Source organism: Orycteropus afer, unplaced genomic scaffold, assembly GCF_000298275.1.
Source record: "Orycteropus afer afer isolate SDZICR_OR568_19922 unplaced genomic scaffold, OryAfe1.0 scaffold00285, whole genome shotgun sequence".
Classification (NCBI taxonomy): domain Eukaryota; kingdom Metazoa; phylum Chordata; class Mammalia; order Tubulidentata; family Orycteropodidae; genus Orycteropus; species Orycteropus afer.
This window is the reverse complement of record NW_006921872.1, coordinates 1,552,806-1,569,933: the sequence shown is the minus strand read 5'-3', so window position 1 is coordinate 1,569,933 and position 17,128 is coordinate 1,552,806. Positions and strand designations below refer to the sequence as shown.

Below are 17,128 nucleotides of genomic sequence, written 5' to 3'. Positions count from 1 at the left end.
CAACAAGAAGAAAGTGAAAATGTATACAAAATCCCTAAATGACTGAGCAGAAGCAGCTGCAGAAGGGGGACGAGAGAGAGCCGGCAAAAGGCAAGAATCAGACCAGACACAGACCTTGGAGGTGATGGGGGCGGGGGGAGATGAGGTGCCTAGGAACAGAGAGGAGGTCTGCTCCAGTCTCACGTTGCTCTTACACCAATGCCAGGTGAATGGAGCCAGTGCTGGAGAAGGATCCAGGAGCCTGGAATCTAAGACAGGCCTCGGTACTGGAGCTAACACCTGACTCCTTGGCTTAAAGCTTCAAAGCCCAGAAGGATGGCATTCCTACAGCTGGACAGGGCTGTGGTCTGCTGACCAAACCTCACAGAAAAGGCTTTCTGACTGGGCATATGTTCCTGACAGTGGGTGTATCAATCAGTCAAATAGAGCCAGAAATGACCATCCCAGAGAGGACAGGCATCTCTGGGCCAGCCCAGGCATGCTGGCCTGGCACAGAATCAGCTGACTAGGTGGGAGGCCTGGCACAGGCCTGTAGGCCAATCTCCTTGGAGGAGAGGAAGGAAGCTACTTTCAGATACTTCTTACAGTATATCCAGTGCCCTTTGGGCAGAACCGGGTGCTGGGGCGGGACACCTTAAGAAGCATCAGAAGGCTCTCCACAGCTGTTAAAACCCATTTTTCAGAGCCTTCAATTATAATGAAGATAAAAGAGAACAAGGACCATGTACTGTATGGTTTTATTTATGTGAAATATCCAGAACTGGCAAGCTTATAGAGATAGCAAGTAGATCAGTAGTTGTCTAGAGTTGGGGAAGCCATGGTGGCACATTGGTTAAGGGCTTCACTGCTAACTGAAAGGCTGGCAGTTTGAACCCACTAGCAGCTCTATAGGAAAAAGACCTAGCAATCTGCTCCTGTAAAGATTATAGCCTAGGGAACCCTATGGAGCAGTTCTACTCTGTCATCTCGGGTCACTACAATCAGAATCAATGTGATGGCATACAACAATAGAGCTGGGGTGGGAGACAATAGTGGAGTCGGGAGGTGATGGTGTTTCTTTTTGGGGTAATGAAAATAACAATTTTATAAAATTGACTGTGGTGAGGAATGCACAACTCTGAAAATACTAAAAGCCACTAGACTGTACATTTTAAATAGGTGGATTGTATGGTATGTTATAGCACAATAAGCTTTTTTCAAAAAGCCAGTTCTAGAGACAACAGGCTCAGGGGGTCCCATTCTCCCTTCTCTTACATATTCATTCTTTCCAACAAACATTTTCTGAATGTATGCTACATGTTTAGCAGCAGGAATACAAAAAAAGACATAGGTCCTGCTTTTGAGAAGTTCTGAGTTAAACAGGCAATTGTAATGAGGTTTTAAGAAAAAAGAGCAAGGTATCTTCAAAGGAACTGGGAGAAATTCAGAAAGCAGGAAGTCTTCATGAGATGCAAAGAGGCGGGGTATTGGGGAGCCCTTGAAGGTTTCTACAAAGTCTGTGTTTTACATGTAAAAGAGGAATCTGTGCCCCATCCACCACTCAACTGAAGGCAGAAAAACCAGTTAGGAGGACATTTTATTATGAGACCCAGAAAAATAGGTAATAATGGTGGGCAAGCAGAAAACTCCTCCCTAAGGGATCCAGTGGGGCCTCCACTTTTCCATTTCATGCCTCATCTCCTCCCTAGGACTTGTGTTGCACTTGCAGACCCAGCCAAATCCTCACCATGGCTAACGCAAGAATAAGCTTCCACTCAATGCAACAGGGGAGGGATGACCAACACAGAAAGCCCTGGCCTCTTAGCCCAAGTCCTAGCAGTCTCTAGAAGATCTGTTCCATCAAACCACTCTGCCTCTCTGGATGCCAGGCCCATGTGTATACACAGCAGCCATAAATATTCTCAGACAATGTGGGACTGACCACACCTGGCTTCCCCATTACCAAAAGACACAGAGGCGACAAGGTTGGAAACTTCAGCCCTAAGTTAAGAGTCTGAAAGAATTCAGTGTTTCTACGTATCAGAGAGATAAACATTCCCTGGCCCATCACAAAACTCCTCTTGCTGTGCTTGTAGTTATCTTCTGGCTCTTAGCATCACAGATCCAGAGGCAAGTGTGCAGCAGTGATAACGTTTGCTGAATTGTGGTCTGAGTGGTAGAGGTCAGGGCAGAGGAAGTTCTGGCTGGGATGGGACTGGCCTGTGGGTCTAAGTGGGGAGCTTGGGATGTAGACAGGGTGGGAGATGATCCTTAGAGAATTCTGGGAGGGCCTGAGATTATAAAAGTGCTGAGTTTTGGCTGCTAACTGAAAGATCAGTGGTTTGAATCCACCAACACTCCTCAGAAGAAAGATGTGGCAGTCTGCTTCCATGAAGATTTGGAAAACCCTATGGGGCAGTTCTACTCTGTCCTCTAAGGCTGCTGTAAGTCAGAATTGCCTCAGTGGCAGCAGTTTTGGTTTGAATATCATGGTTAAGTGCTAAGCTACTAACTGAAAGGCTGGCAGTTTGAACAGATCCAGAAGTGCCTTGGAAGAAAGGCCTAGTGCTCTGTTTCAGAAAGGTCACAGCCATAAAATCCCTACAGAGCAGGGCTACTCTGCACCACAGGGGGTCATCATGAGTCAGAATCAACTTGACAGCAACTGGTAATATTCACTCTTGCACGAGTTAAAGTTAGACATCTGGTTTTAACTATAACAATATGGTAGCCCTGAGCTTGGCCAGGGCCCTCAACAAAACTTGGATTTAAGACTTAAGCTCTCCACCAGTAACTGAGCAGAGGACAGTGGTTTTTTATCTGCCAAAGTAATCGCTCATAAGAGTGAATACATTCCTGGCCCCTGCTGGACTGAAAAAGAGGTCAGGACACAGCTCACAGGCCATAAGACTGCCTTCAAGGAGACTACAACCCCAGCTCCACAGGAGCCATAGCGAGAGGCCTACCTCTCACCCCAGACCTGGCAGCCTTCCTGGGCACTGAGACTTGGCTTTCTGCAGCGTGCACTAGGAGGGTGGCACTAAGCACTTTCAGCATGTTTAAGATCCAAATCACGAAAAAAAAATCTTAGAAAGTAAAGACTTATCTTTCAGAAAGCAATTTGGCCATATGTATTAACAATCATAAAAATATTTAGACTGAACCCATTTTCCTGTATCTAAAAATCTAGCCTGGGGAAATGATCCTAAACAAGGAACAAGCAAACAGAGAACAAGCATCAGACTCAAAGGTGTTCGTTATGGCATTATTTATATTACAGAAAGGTTAGAGAGGAACTGAATGTCTCTTAATACAGGAATGGTTAAGTTAATTATGGTGGAACTATGAGATCGAAGGAATGAAAAGTGATGATTAGGAAGATCTTGAAATAACAGGATGATGTTGATGACATAGAATTAAAGAAAAAAGCAAGACACAAAAGTATACACACGTACAGTATGAGCTTAACGGTGGTCTCATTTTAAGAAGGTCAAGTATCTGAGGACTCTGCACATGGGCTGGCTTCCAGAGCCCTCAGCATTTCCAGGCAAGCCCACAGATCCCTGGTCTTGCCTGGGAGACTCCAGGGCCCAAGGATGGCACATGTACGTGGTTATTTGCCCAGGTTCCCCTACCAGCAGGGCCTCGACTCTGGGTCTGGTTTAAGTGCGTGTGAACATTACCAGGGTGGCAGCAGTGGTGGTGGCAGCAGCGGTGGCAGCAGTAGTTAGGTCGACACTCCTCTGTCTCTTGCTCATTCTTTATAGGAGGCAGAAGGTACAGAAGAGAAGGTAGGTGGAGAGTAAGAAGCAGATCACAGAGGGAACTCCTCCTTTAGTTTGCTTTGCTACAAACAGGATTAACAAGTAAAGGCAAAGGGCCTCGACTGGAAGGAAAAAAAGAAGAAAAATAAAAGAGAGAAGGATGGATGCAAGGGAGAGGGGTAAGGAAAAGAGAGGCAAACATAAGGCTGTAAAGGAAAAGGGGCCCGTTCTGACTACCCTTGTTCCAGGACACAGGCAAACCCCTAATAAGCGGTCATTCTCTGTCAGGTGTCAACGGTGAGCAGAGAAAATGTCATTTCTCAGAGCAATACCCAGGGAGGCGGTTTACCAGCTCTGTGAATAGCTGTAAGTGCTTCAACAACTTTCCCAAGAGAACAGAGAGAGGCAGCAACCAAGAGGGGAAAACCCATAGCACTCGAGGCAGGACACAGACACTCCCCAGCCTTCCTCCCACCCCCAGCCCACCCACTCTAAATGGATGGGGCTGCTACCACATAGCAGACATCAATTCGGAAGCTGACAGCTCAGGGAGAAAATCGAATGGAGGATGGTAAACAAAGGTCATCAAGATGGAAACCAAAGCTGTGGGATGGGAGCTAAGGCCAAGGCAGTTGTCTTCAGTAATGGGGGGGACACATGAGTCTCAAAGACACCAAATGATCTTGGCCCCATGAAGGAACAGCTGCTCGGCCCAGTGACAGATATAAGCTGCTGAGATGGGGTGACAGATACCCTCACTCACTGAGGTACAAAGGACTGTCTCCACACCTGGTCTTGAGGCAAGCAGCCAGGAACCACCTCACACTGTCACCCTAAAACAATGCACAAACGAAAAGGAAGAGAAAAATTCAAAGCCAGACAAAGTACTCTCAGGGCAAAGAACTGGGTCCTCCCTCTGCTCCCCCCACAACTTTTCAAGCCCTGGTTCACCTGTTAGCAGGACAACTGGGCGAGCCTCCAGAGAATTCCCAGGCTGTTACTCAAAAACTGTTATTCCTCCTTTCCTGACCTAGCATGATTCTCTTTAGGAAGGGTGTATGGAGCTGGTCCCCAGTGAGGGGTATCTAGTGTGCTGTGAATAAACATGGCAAGAAAGGCATTCATTAGGCCTCAGCTAACCTCTGTCCAAATCCCACCTCTGCTACCAGGCATCACATGATCCTGACCGGAGCTACTTACCTTATGAGTCTTCCCTCCCTCAGCAGGAACAATGCATAAGCATTTGCCTCACTGGGGGAATTGTAAGGGTCAACATTTAAAGTGGGTCCATAAAAGACAGTGAGTCCACAGGACCAATAAGGAATTTCATGGCCATTAACAACCACAGGGCTAAAGTAGGTTTTCTGCATTTTCCCCGAGAAGGTAAGTTACCTTGAGGACTATGTCACAGGCAGCCTGTGTTCTAATCAACAATGGGCAGGAAGCTTTGGGAAGAAGCCAGGGAAGGGGCCATGCCAGTTCCCAAGGCCATGCATGACCAGGCCTGCCAGGGAAAGGAGGCTTCACTTCTCAGATGTACATCCTGGCCAAAGAATCAGGACCAAAGAGTCTGAGAGTGGGTATAAAATGTGCAGGAGTCTACGTGAGACACTTGCTCTATGCTTCAAACCCTGAGTGTACAAGGACTGTTCGCAGAGGAGCAGCATGGTGTGGGAGGCAGAAGGGAGGGAGACCCAAGGGACTCAGAGTCCAGGGCCATTGTGGCACTCACACAGAATCATCCCATGACAGAAAGCCTAAGTATCCTGTGAGCATCAGGAAGGGAAGAGTCACCTCCGCTCAAGGGGGTTGCACAAGGCTAATGAGATTTTTTGGGGTGTGTGGTGTGCTTAAATGCTGCCCAGAAAAAGCAAGCAATTAGGAGAGGGAAAGGAACAGCTAGGTAGAGGGAACAGCAAAGCAGAGGCATAGGGAAGGGACAACAGAGGTGATCTGGGTGGTGACAGATTCTAGTGTGGCTGCAGAATGACATGTATAAAGGGAGGCTAAGGGAGAAGAGGCTGGAGGGAGGTCAAGGCCAGACCGTAGAGGGTCTCAGATGACAAACTCAGATTTCAGGCCTTTTAGACCCTAGCCTGCGAGCAGTGGGGAACACAGCACACACCAAAGGGTTTATTGAGAGGGAGTGATATGGTCAGATCTAGGAAGATCTCAGACAGATGACTGAGGAGATGAAAGGAGCCAGAGGATATACAAATGGAATGAGGAGACCAGCCTTAAGTGCCTGCTCCTCTGGGGCCAAGGCCTGTTGTGGATCTTACACACTCACCCAACAAGCTAGGCCTGCATTCCTCAACTTTTCTGTGCTTTTCATGATGAGTAATCCTACAAACATCCTGCAAGCATTTATTTATTTAGGGTTAGTTCTGCCAGGTGGCAACCTGCAGCATAAACTTCACCTTGGGTGGTTTTACAGTCCCCTTCTCCTCCTACTCCTCGGAAGCAAGATTGGGCAATCTATTCCTGTATAGATATCGCCTTGGAAACCCAAGGAGGGTTTGCTATGAGTCGAATGGACTCAACAGCAGTGAGTTTGATTTTGGGTTTTTTTTGGTTCCCTCCCATAGGTATGAGGAAGTGGAGTAGTGCACAGCCCCTTTGTGATGCTATCCACCCCCGCAGGGCTGGATGCAGGACCTTGGGGTGGATGTCTGTGCCTCAGAGCAGCACCCTGGTCTCCAAGAGGCTGGACTTGCCAGCACCCTAATGAAGTTCCCAAATACTAGGTGTGCTAGGGCAGACAGAAGGACAGAGAGACCCTGAGGACAAACAACAACACTTGTTTTTCTCCATCTCAATTGGTAAAGTCTCCTCTGCCAAACAGATATACACACACACTCATTGTGAGATTAAGTTGTTACGGTGACCCAAAAGGGGATAATAGTTTAATACGGAGAGGAGTATGAGCCGCAAAAACTTGTGGAAGCTCACCTCTGAGTATGGAGCTTTAGACATAACCCAACTCTGAAAAAAATAACAGGCATAACATGGTCCTCACATCCCCTGAGGTTCTGTCTGTCACCCAGCAGGTCTTTTGCTTCACACCATTGCCCATTATCCTCTGACTTCCTGGAGACCACAACAAATGAGAGGGAGAGTCCTGATGCTGGAACTGAGTAGGTGATGCAGGAGGTAGGGCAAGCAGTAAAGGGTTTATCACCATAGCACCAGGCAAAGGAAATAGGCAAGAAGAGTGGGTGGAGAGAAAAGACAAATGGTAACAGTAACAGCTAACAATTACTGAGGCTTTACCCTGTGCCAGGTGCTTCACAACCATGTGAGGTAGGTGTTAAAGCCTGCCCCATCCCACCAATGTGGAAATCAAGGTCACTGAGCTAGGAAGCAGCTCACTCCCAGCCTTGGGTACCTTACTGAGAAATACTTTGAGGAAGGGGGTTAAACGGCCTCGAGGAGTTACTGTGCTATACTGAGAAATACTTTGAGGAAGGGGGACTAAAGTTGGAGATGGGGGCTGGGGTTTCAGTAGGAGCCCTGCTGTTGCTTAAGTGACTTTCTACCAGTAATTTTCCCTTTCTGAGCCTCAGTTTTCTCACCCATGAAAGGGAACAAAGGTTTTCACATTGTGCAACCTCCTGCACCCCAAGAGATCCCAGCAAAGACTGAAGGAAAGCTAAGGAAGTGGAGCTGGGACATGGCATACACTTCAAGTAGAATAGTACCACTGTGATCCCCTGCAATGGGGGAGGAGGTGTTATATAGCATTTTATGGGGCAGAAGGAGGTTTTGCTCTTAATAAACAGTGTGGGAACCACTGTACCATATGTCTCAGGAGCCCTTCCCATTTTAAGTATACTTTTTCTAAGTGTGGGGGTGGGGGAAAGAATGAAGACTCAAAACGACAGCAGTTTCTGGCCTCAGGATGGGAAGGTCGAGAGGAAAATAAGAGGCTTTAATGAAGTCTGTGTGTGCCAATGAGTTGATTCCAACTCATAGCAACCTAATGTGACAGAACAGAACTGTCCTATAAATTTTCTTGGTTGTGAAACCAAGATCACCAAGTCTTTCTCCCATGGAGCTGCCAGACTTTTGGTTAACAGCAGAGTGCTTAACTGTGGCGCCACCAGGGATCCTTCTAATGAATCTTAACAGCCCATTATGTTGAGTTGCTCAACTAACAGTTCCTGAAAGTCAAAGCCATATGCTATAAAATTCCTTTCTTTCTCTTCTAGAATAGAACCATAAAACATGGTTTTATAAAAATATAGAAGTTCCTGATTTGCAGATGGGGCATGTTCCAAATGTTTTCTCCTCCTTTTCCTTTTCAATGTTTAGGTTCTTACTACCACTTTATTATGTCCTCTTTATAGATATGGTATAGCTAGCATTCTTTGCTGGAAAGAGGTGGGCAGATTTCTTTCTTCTTGGTATTATCTGGAAACACAGATTACGTTTTCCCAAAGCAATAAACAGGGTAGAGGTAGAGTAGAAAAGAAGATTAGTTTGGGGAGAGGGAGAAAAAAGGGAAAAGATTCTCCTGAGGTAGAAAGCTAATCTTGGGAAGAGAAGTAAAAGATGAAGGGGCAAAGAGATATATAAAAGCAAACAGATGATACTGATTTAAAAAAAAAAAAAGACATGTAAAAACTAGAAATATTTCTTATGCTGTACTAACTAAAGGAGCCCTATGTTTGGAATGGTTAAGTGCTCGGCTGCTAACCAAAAAAAAGTTGGCAGTTCAAACACACCCATGAGAGAAAGACTTGGTGATCTGCTCCTGTAAACAATATAGCCTAGGAAACTCTACGGGGGCAGTTCTACTGTCCTCTAGGGTCGCTATGAGTTAGAACTGATCTGACAACAAGGATCACTAAACTCCAAGTAGGAAAAGACCAAAACCATGGGAGAATGAGGATTCCCAGTATCCCAGGAAAGTAATGAGGTGGTGGGGAGGAGGTGTTAATTTAGGTCTGCTTTACCCAAAGTGTGATTCACAGAACATTCATCACTGGAGATGATTCTTGGAAAACATCTCTTTGGTCAGACAAGCTTGGGAAACACTGTGACTCAGTCTCCTGAATCCTGCCAGGATACACATGTTCACTGGCATTAAACAAACGTTCTTGATGGCAGGGCTTTTCTTAAACAAATGTTTGTCAGCTTGAAGTGGCCTGCATTTTGCAGACCATTTACCTGTTCTCTCTTACATTCTCTAAAATTCCTCCAAGATGACCCACAACTACCTGGCTGAATATCTCTCCTGGAGTGTCACAATGTCCCTAGTGCACTGAAGGCTCTGCAGGATCGAGACCTACTTCTCATTGTTTAACCTGGCATTCTTCACATTTATTAGGCCCAGTTCTCTATTTGGAAAGCACACTTTGGGAGAGATGCCAACTTAGGCAGAGCCCAGCATTAGCCATCACAGCAAAACCACTGGTCCCTTGGTTAGTTGTTCTGCCAGCTTGAATTGGGGAAGGCAGAAGCATGTAGCTGGCATAGAACAATTGGAAATCTGTTGCTTAAAACCTAAAGAATATCTATAAAAATTGTGTCATGGATTTAAGCTGATAACTAAATTTCACTTGTCCAATATTTGTTTTTATTTTATAATTGAACAGGGAAGTCTCACATTTACCTAAAATACAGCATATCTATACACTGAGTGCCTAGATGGTGCAAACAGTTAACACATTTGCTGCTAACTAAAAGGTTGGCAGTTTGAGTCCACCCAGAGGCACCTCGTAAGTAAGGCTTGGCAATTTACTTGTAAAAAATCAGTCCTTGAAAAGAATGGAGCACAGTTCTACTCTGACAAACCTGGGGTTGCCATGTGTCAGAACTGACTCGATGGCAACTAGTTGCTGGTTATATGTCATCTAGACCACGGCTGTCTATTTTCTGCTCAGGAAGATTTGTGGGAGACCATCAAATGCCTTGCTGAGTAAGATCTGACAACACTATGTTGGGTATCACTCATCTACTGATATGGTAACTGTCAAAGAAAGAGACAAAAGCAGCTGGCATGGTTTGTTCTTAGTAATCCCTGCTGGTTCCTGGTGGTGGCACTTCCTCTTTCAGGTGCTCACTGCCATTGCTTTAATAATAGGTTCCTGAATCTTGCCAGGATCAACATGTGCTCATTGGCATTACACAAATGTTCCTTGATAACAGAGCCTTTCTTAAACAAATGCTTGTTGGCTTGGTGGCCCGCATTTTGTAGTCCATTTACCTGTTCTCATTTACATTTTCCAAAATTCTTCCAAGATGACCCACAACAGCCTGGCTGTCTTCACAGGACTCTGGACTGTACCCTCACTTGGCCAAGGGACTCAAACCAGCATCAAGGGGTTTGGTTTGCCTTCCACCTGCTCTTCTGCTTTGAGCTTTGGCTCCCTTGTAACAGGATTTGTTCAGCTCTCCCCTGCCTGATAGGCTCAGCTGAAGTGCCTGGTCCCATAGCCTCTGCTGCTTTTCTACTTTAATGGTCATCTCCAGGAATAGGCAAGGCTCCTTTTTGCCTTCAAGTCTCTCATACACTGGCCCCAGCTAAGATGCCCATCTTCCCTCTCAGTCTTTAGAATCTAGTTTACATCCTGATTCTTCCAGGTCATTGAGCTCTCCTTCCTCTGAGTCTCTGAAACATTTGGTAGCCATCAGCCAATCACATGCTACCTGGGAGTTTACCATGTGTTCCCTGTGAGGGTCCCACTTGTCATAAGAGGCAGCTGGAAGCTTCAGGACAGGTAGGACTGGGCCTTTACACTTCTTTAGAACCTCTCTGCAGCAACTAGTGCAGCACTATGCCTCAAAAGTCCTTAGAAATGCTGGATGGACAGAACTGCTATTTCCCACTTTCCTTCTGGTCCAAGGGAACCACAACTTTAATGGAAGCTATGAACTGCAAACATCATTATTATCTCAAACAGATCCAAAGTTTATCTTGAAATGAAATGGACATCGGGCCTTTCAGAAACGGGCATCCTCTGTCTCTTCAAATACATCTCAATGAAACTTGGTACATAAATAAGTTACAGAGACATGTGATTGTACCCAGAAGATCACAGTTTACATAAATTACCAGTAAAGACATAGATTTAAGTATTTAGGATAAACTAGAAATAACAAAATAAGTCTTGGAAAAATAATAATGCTCCTCAAAACAGAACAGAAATAAGCAAAGTTATTCTAATGAAAATGCCTCTTGGACCAACCTTATTCTCCAGGTTGTGGTGGTAAAGGCTGACATGTGCTCTCCTTTCTCAGGCCCAACCCAGTCCATACGACTCTCAAATGGCCTACAAGTCAGACTTCCCCAGGCATTTTGCTGGGGGCTGGTAGGCAGGCATGTGGCCTGAACTTAGGGCACTGTCTTCTGCGGGTACCCCAGAAGACAAAGAGTTTGACTAAATAAGCTTCCAAGTTGTCTCATCATCTGACATCTAAATGGATATTGTTTTCAAAAGTAAAAGGAAAAATACACAGTCACCTGAAGACAGGAAATAATCAGTGTTTACTTAGGAGAATTAGAGTTGCCTTTTTCCTCTTAATTTTTCTGGAAAACTACTTACAAACCAACCACAATAGCCCAGCAATTTCCCTTGGCTAAAAGAGCTGATAGAACACATTATATGTCACCAAACTCATCTGCACTATTAAAAAAAGATGGTGGTGGTGTTGGCTCCTTATTGTAAAATGCTAGGGTGCCCACAAAATCATTCCCCTTTTCCCACCCACATTACTCACTTGCACACAAACACATCCATGCACATATACACATACACATATACTCAACTCTCTCATCTTTCCAGACCTCACCTGGTTGATAACATAGATGCCATAGTCCAACTGCTGGCGCTGCAGAATTGGGTGTAAGTAATACAGCCAGTACTTGAGGTGGTCCTGCCGGTTGCGGAATGGAATAATGATGGCCACCTTGTGAGGAGAGACACAGTTTTTAGGGGCATAGCGGCCGCCCACCTTCACCTCTGGGTTCTGCTCTGCCACATGTTCTAGATCCACAGCCATGTTAAATTCGATCACCATGGGACCAACTGAAGGAAGAGAAGGGAAGGAAAAGTTAGCAGACAGTAAGACTCTCCACTCCATAGGCGGGTCAACTGGCCAAGGCATAGCCACAAAAGAGACTTCTCCTGGGAGACAGTGTGGCCATGGAAAAGGCACACAAATGTGGGCACCTCCTCCAGCACTAGGGTAACCACCCATCCCAGGAAACCCCTCAGCACTGAAACTCCTGTGTCCTAGGAAATACTCATCCCAGGGGAAATCAGGATGGTATCTGGCACTCTCTGCACCCTTCAGACTATGTGTTTCTCATTTATAAAATGGAAATGGAGATAATAATTTGTTTAGACTTCCTGACAAGGTTGTTGTAAGGATCAAAGATAATGGATGAGAAAGCACTTCCTTTCCTCGAAAGTTCTAAGGCTGACATTGTGGTAAACCATATGGTGCTTCCTTAAAAAGTTGGAAATAGAAATAACACGATTCAGCAATCCCACTACTAGGTATATATCCTACAGAAATAAGAGCCATGACATTACATACTACACAAAAATATTCTACATCCTACTTTGGTGAGTAGCAATGGGATCTTAAAAGCTTGCAAGGGGCCATCTAAGATGCAATAATGGGTCTTTTCTTGTCCAGAGCAAAGAAGAATGAAGAAAACCAAAGACACATGGAAACAATTAGTCCAAGGGACTAGTGGACCATGTGAACTTCAGCTTATATAACCATGAAATGAGAAGAACAAGATGGTGCCCAGCTACCACTGTCAACCACCTCGGAAAGGAATCAGTGCATGAAATCCTGGATAGAGTGGGAGAACAATATGGAACAAAACTCAAAATCATAAAAAAGACCAGGTTCACTGGTCTGACAGAGCCAGGTGAGACTCCCCCCCCCCCCCCCCCAAACTACAGCTCCTAGTTACCCTTCAGGTCTGGAAGTGAACTCATGCCCATGGCTTCCAGCCAAACAACAGACAGGCATATAGGGTGAATATTTACATCAGGTAGATATACTCCTTAGAACAATCAATCTGAGAGAACACGAAGGTACTATTTGCACAAGGAGATAGCTCAGGGGGCAGAAATGCATAGAAAAAAGGACACTGGGAAGAGTTAACTACAGGGAGGAAGTGGGAAGAGAGCTATTACATTAAGGGGATTGCAGTCAATGTCATGAAACAAAACATGTATGAACTGCTGTAAGGAAAATGAATTTGCTCTGTAAACTTCCACCCAAATCACAATTAAAAAGTAAAATAAAGAAATAAGAGCCATGATATGAATAAATATACGCACACTCATGTTCATCACAGCATTCTTCACAACAGAAAAAAAGATGGAAACAACCCAGATTCTCATCAATAGATGAATGGATTAACAGACTAAGGTACATACACACAATGGAATATTATGCATCATTAAAGAATAACAATGAACCTGTGAACCACCTCATAACACAGATGAACCTGGAGGACATTATGCTGAGTGAAATAAGTCAATCATAAAAGGACAAATACCGTAGGAGACCACTACTAAAAAAAGTCAAGAAACCGTTTACACACAGAAACGTTCTTTGAAGGTTACCAGTGGTGGGATGTGAAGGGCGAGTAAATCACTAACTACAGGATAGACATGCATTAACTTGGCTGAAGGGAAAGGCAATATACAATAAGGGGTGGGGAGCACAAAATTATCAAGGCAAAAGAAGACACTGGAAGGGGCACAAGAATTAAAGGCAGCAAAAAGTACCTGGATGGGGAGATGTTTTGCTCTTGGCTAGTAACTGAATGGTTGGCAGTTTAAACCCACCCTGTGGCACTGAAGATCCAGGCCTGGCAATTAATCAGCTTCCATAAAGATTACAGCCAAGCCTACACCATAGTCAATGGGGTATCTCCAAATGAACACAACAACAAACAAATAAACACTTCAAGAGTTAAAGACAACAAAGGTAAATACTATTACATACATAACCTTACATACTGTGGTGTACTAAACTACATAGTGTGGCTCTTCTAGCAATAAGTCTTTGTAAACTCTGTAGTGGAATTTGCCACGAGCAACTGAGTAGCTCCTGATTGTTAAAGTTACCCACCTGGGGTATTTCTGTTGTGAGTGGCATGAAACAATCTTCTGGGAAGTTCTCTCTCTCTCAGGTATATAGAATTCTGATGTTGGGATTCGTTAGTTTGGCCACTCTTGCCAGACTCAAAAGGAGCTCTCCTAGAGGCAGAAGGAATCTCTCACTGCTGGCTGGGAGATGCAAGAGACATGTACTGCTGAGAGAGAGAGACCAAGAGAGACTGTCGGCTGAGAGATGGTGGGTTGAGAGAGACTGAACGTGTTCCTGAACTTCAATTGTAGCCTGTTGCTTCCCTAATAAACCCCACAATCTGTGAGTTCTGTGTGCCCACTGCAGCGAATTATCGAACCCAGCAGAGAGGTGGTGGATGCTGCGGGAGGAACAGTTGGTATCAGGGTTGGTAAAAGAGTTGGAGGGAGGAGGCATGTCTGGTTTCGCAAGAATAGGCCTTGGGCTACTGATGGTGATTCTGTCTCCCTCTTGTAGGGTTAGGGGAGGTCAGAAGATGCGGCCTCCTTGCCTCTTTAGCACATACATAACCCTACAATAACAGTAATAACAGTATTAGTAGATACATAGACACTTTCAAGCTGAAAAGGTAAGATAAGGTGAATAGAATTACACTCACAAACATAAGGTTTGAAAGAGGATATGTCTACGTATTCATGTGGGCTGTCTGACTCGATGGCAAATAACCACAACAACATATAGCAGACCATATGAGGGGTTAAGTTATGAAAACTTTTTAGCCATAACCAAACACTCAGAGGGAATGAGTTGCTGAGATGCATGAAACTAATTAGTCCAAAGGACTAATGGAACATGTGAACTACAGCCTCCTTGACTCTGAGACCAGAAGTAGATGGTGCCCAGCTACCAGTGACTACTCTGAAAGGGATCAAAATAAGAGGTCCCAGATAGAGCGGGAGAAAAATGTGGAACAAAGCTCAAAATCATAAAAAAAGACCAGACTTACTAGTCTAACAGAGACTGGTGGAACCCCTCAGACTACAACTTTTAGACACCCTTCAAGCCTAAAACTGAACTCATTCCCATGGCTCAACTTTCAGCCAAACAACAGACAAGCCTTGAGGTGAACAATAACACCAGGGAGGTACGAACTCTCTAGAACAATCAACCATATGAGAGCAAAAGAGCAGCATTTGCCCAGGGATAAAGCTAAGACATAAAGGGACAGGAAAGAAGGATGAATGGAAACAGAAAACACAGGGAGGCAATGGGAAGAGTGCTGTTACATTGTGGGGATTGAAATCAATGTGATGGAACAAAATGGTACGAAATGTTGAACGGAAAACCAATTTATTCAGTAAACTTTCACCCAAGTCCCCATAAAAAGTTAAAAAAAAATAAAAAGGTCCTAAAGCTGAGGCACTCCCAGAGACCACCATTCAGCCAAATAAGAGACGGGACTATAAAACAAACAATACCCATGAAGAATATGCTCCTTAGATCAACTATACTAGACCAAAAGGGCAACAGATGAGAAGACAGGAAGAGACAGGGAAACCTGATGAATGGAAACGGGGAACCCAGGGAGAAAACAGGGAGAGTGCTGAGACATTGCAGGGAAGGCAACCAATGCTACGGAACTAATTTGATAATGTAAACTTTCACCTAAAGCACAATAATCGGTTTGTTTGTTTTTTAAGTCACAAGGCTTCCCTACTTACCCTTTGGGCCTGGAATTGAACTCACTCCTATGACTTCCAGCCAAACAATAGACAGGCCTATGAGGTGAATAATTACACCAGGTAGGTACATTCCTTAGAATAATCAACCATAGGAGATCAGAAAGGCAGCCTTTGTGCAGGGAGAAAGCTCAGAGAGCAGGAATGCATAGTAAAAGAGGACACAGGAAAAAGATAACCACAGGGAGGAAGTGGGAAGAGAGCAGCTACATTGTGGGGATTGCAACCAATGTCACGAAACAAAATGTGTATGGACTGTTAAGTGGAAAACCAATTTTCTCTGTAAACTTTCACCCAAATCACAATTTTTAAAAAAAAAGCCCTAAGGCCAAGACCTAACTTTGCTCCCTCCCAGTTCCATGGCCTTGGAGAAACCTAGTATATGTTGGGGAAAGGCAGAGGTATGTGTGTGTTGAGGAGGTTGGCGGTCAGCAATGCCAAGGTCACGAAATCAGTCTCAATTAGAAGGTAGCAGAGAGTGGCATGAGTAACCCATGTTTCAGGAAGGGATTGATGCACAGGTAAAACAAACTCTATGGCAAAGAGACCCAGGGGGAGAATGAGGCTTAGGAGAGAGAAAAGAAATAGCTAGAAAGAATGTCAAAGAAGAAAGCTTTGTAACAGTGCAGACAAAGGGAATGAAGACGAGAGGAAGTGTCAGGGATGGCCTCAAAATTTCTGACCTGGAAAGAACAGAATCCAGATGAGAGAAATAGATTAGCAAGAAGGCACTCATTTTAGAAGGAAAACTGATGAGATTTGGATGGTAGATTGTGAGGTTAGAATGTTCCTATTAGTTCACTTTCTTTTAAGACACAGTTCTGATCATATCAGTTTCCTGCTAAAAAACCTCCAGTGGCTCCTTGCTACTTCCAAGGTAAGACCAAACCCCTGAGCTTGACAACAAGGCCCTTGAGTATCTGCTCTGTCCACCATTCTCCCCATTCCTATGAACCATGCCTGTGTTCATACTTTTTCCTTTTACCATTCCCTCTTCCCTCTAACCAGCAAACATATGTATCCTTCAAAGCCTAGCTTAAATACCACCCATTCAAGATGCCTTTCTTATCCCCCCTACAATCAGCTGCTCCCACAGAACCCTGTACATATGTCCATTATGGCAATTATTCATTCCATAAATTACACTGAGGCAGGCCACATCTTAAAGTCAAAGCCCTAATCTGGTTTTCTCCTTTTGCGTGCTTCATTACCACAGAGCTCAGATAGCAGATGTCCTGGGTCAGGAAAGGGGCCCCTTAGGACTCCAAAGGCCCTGGTTGCTCCCTGGCCATCCACTCCCCTCCCTGATATAACAGGTGCTTCACATATCAGTCCCTCACACCAATGATGCAGCCCCAACTTCCCAAGATGTCTGCCGGTGAGCAGACACTACGTTCTAGAACTAGGTAAGAGGTTACCCTGGACCAGTTTTTCCCAACCTTATCTGCTCATCAGAATCACCTCAAGTACTCGTAAAAATAGCAATCTCAGGCCTCTCCCCTGGAGTGTCTGATTCAGGAGATCTTGGGAAGGACCTAGGCGGATAATTAACAAGGAGCCCAGGTGATTTTTTTTTTTTTT

At 44.8% G+C, this 17,128-nt stretch overlaps 1 protein-coding gene across 1 annotated transcript in view; it reads right to left on the bottom strand.

The window, feature by feature from the left end:
• The window catches only part of B4GALT1 (beta-1,4-galactosyltransferase 1), a 78,909-nt gene that overhangs the window by 8,633 nt on the left and 53,148 nt on the right, over positions 1-17,128 (bottom strand). Inside the window, exon 2 of the mRNA XM_007950688.2 lies at positions 11,541-11,776. Within this exon, the coding sequence (XP_007948879.1) occupies positions 11,541-11,776 (236 nt within the window). The remainder of the gene's footprint in view (positions 1-11,540; positions 11,777-17,128) is intronic.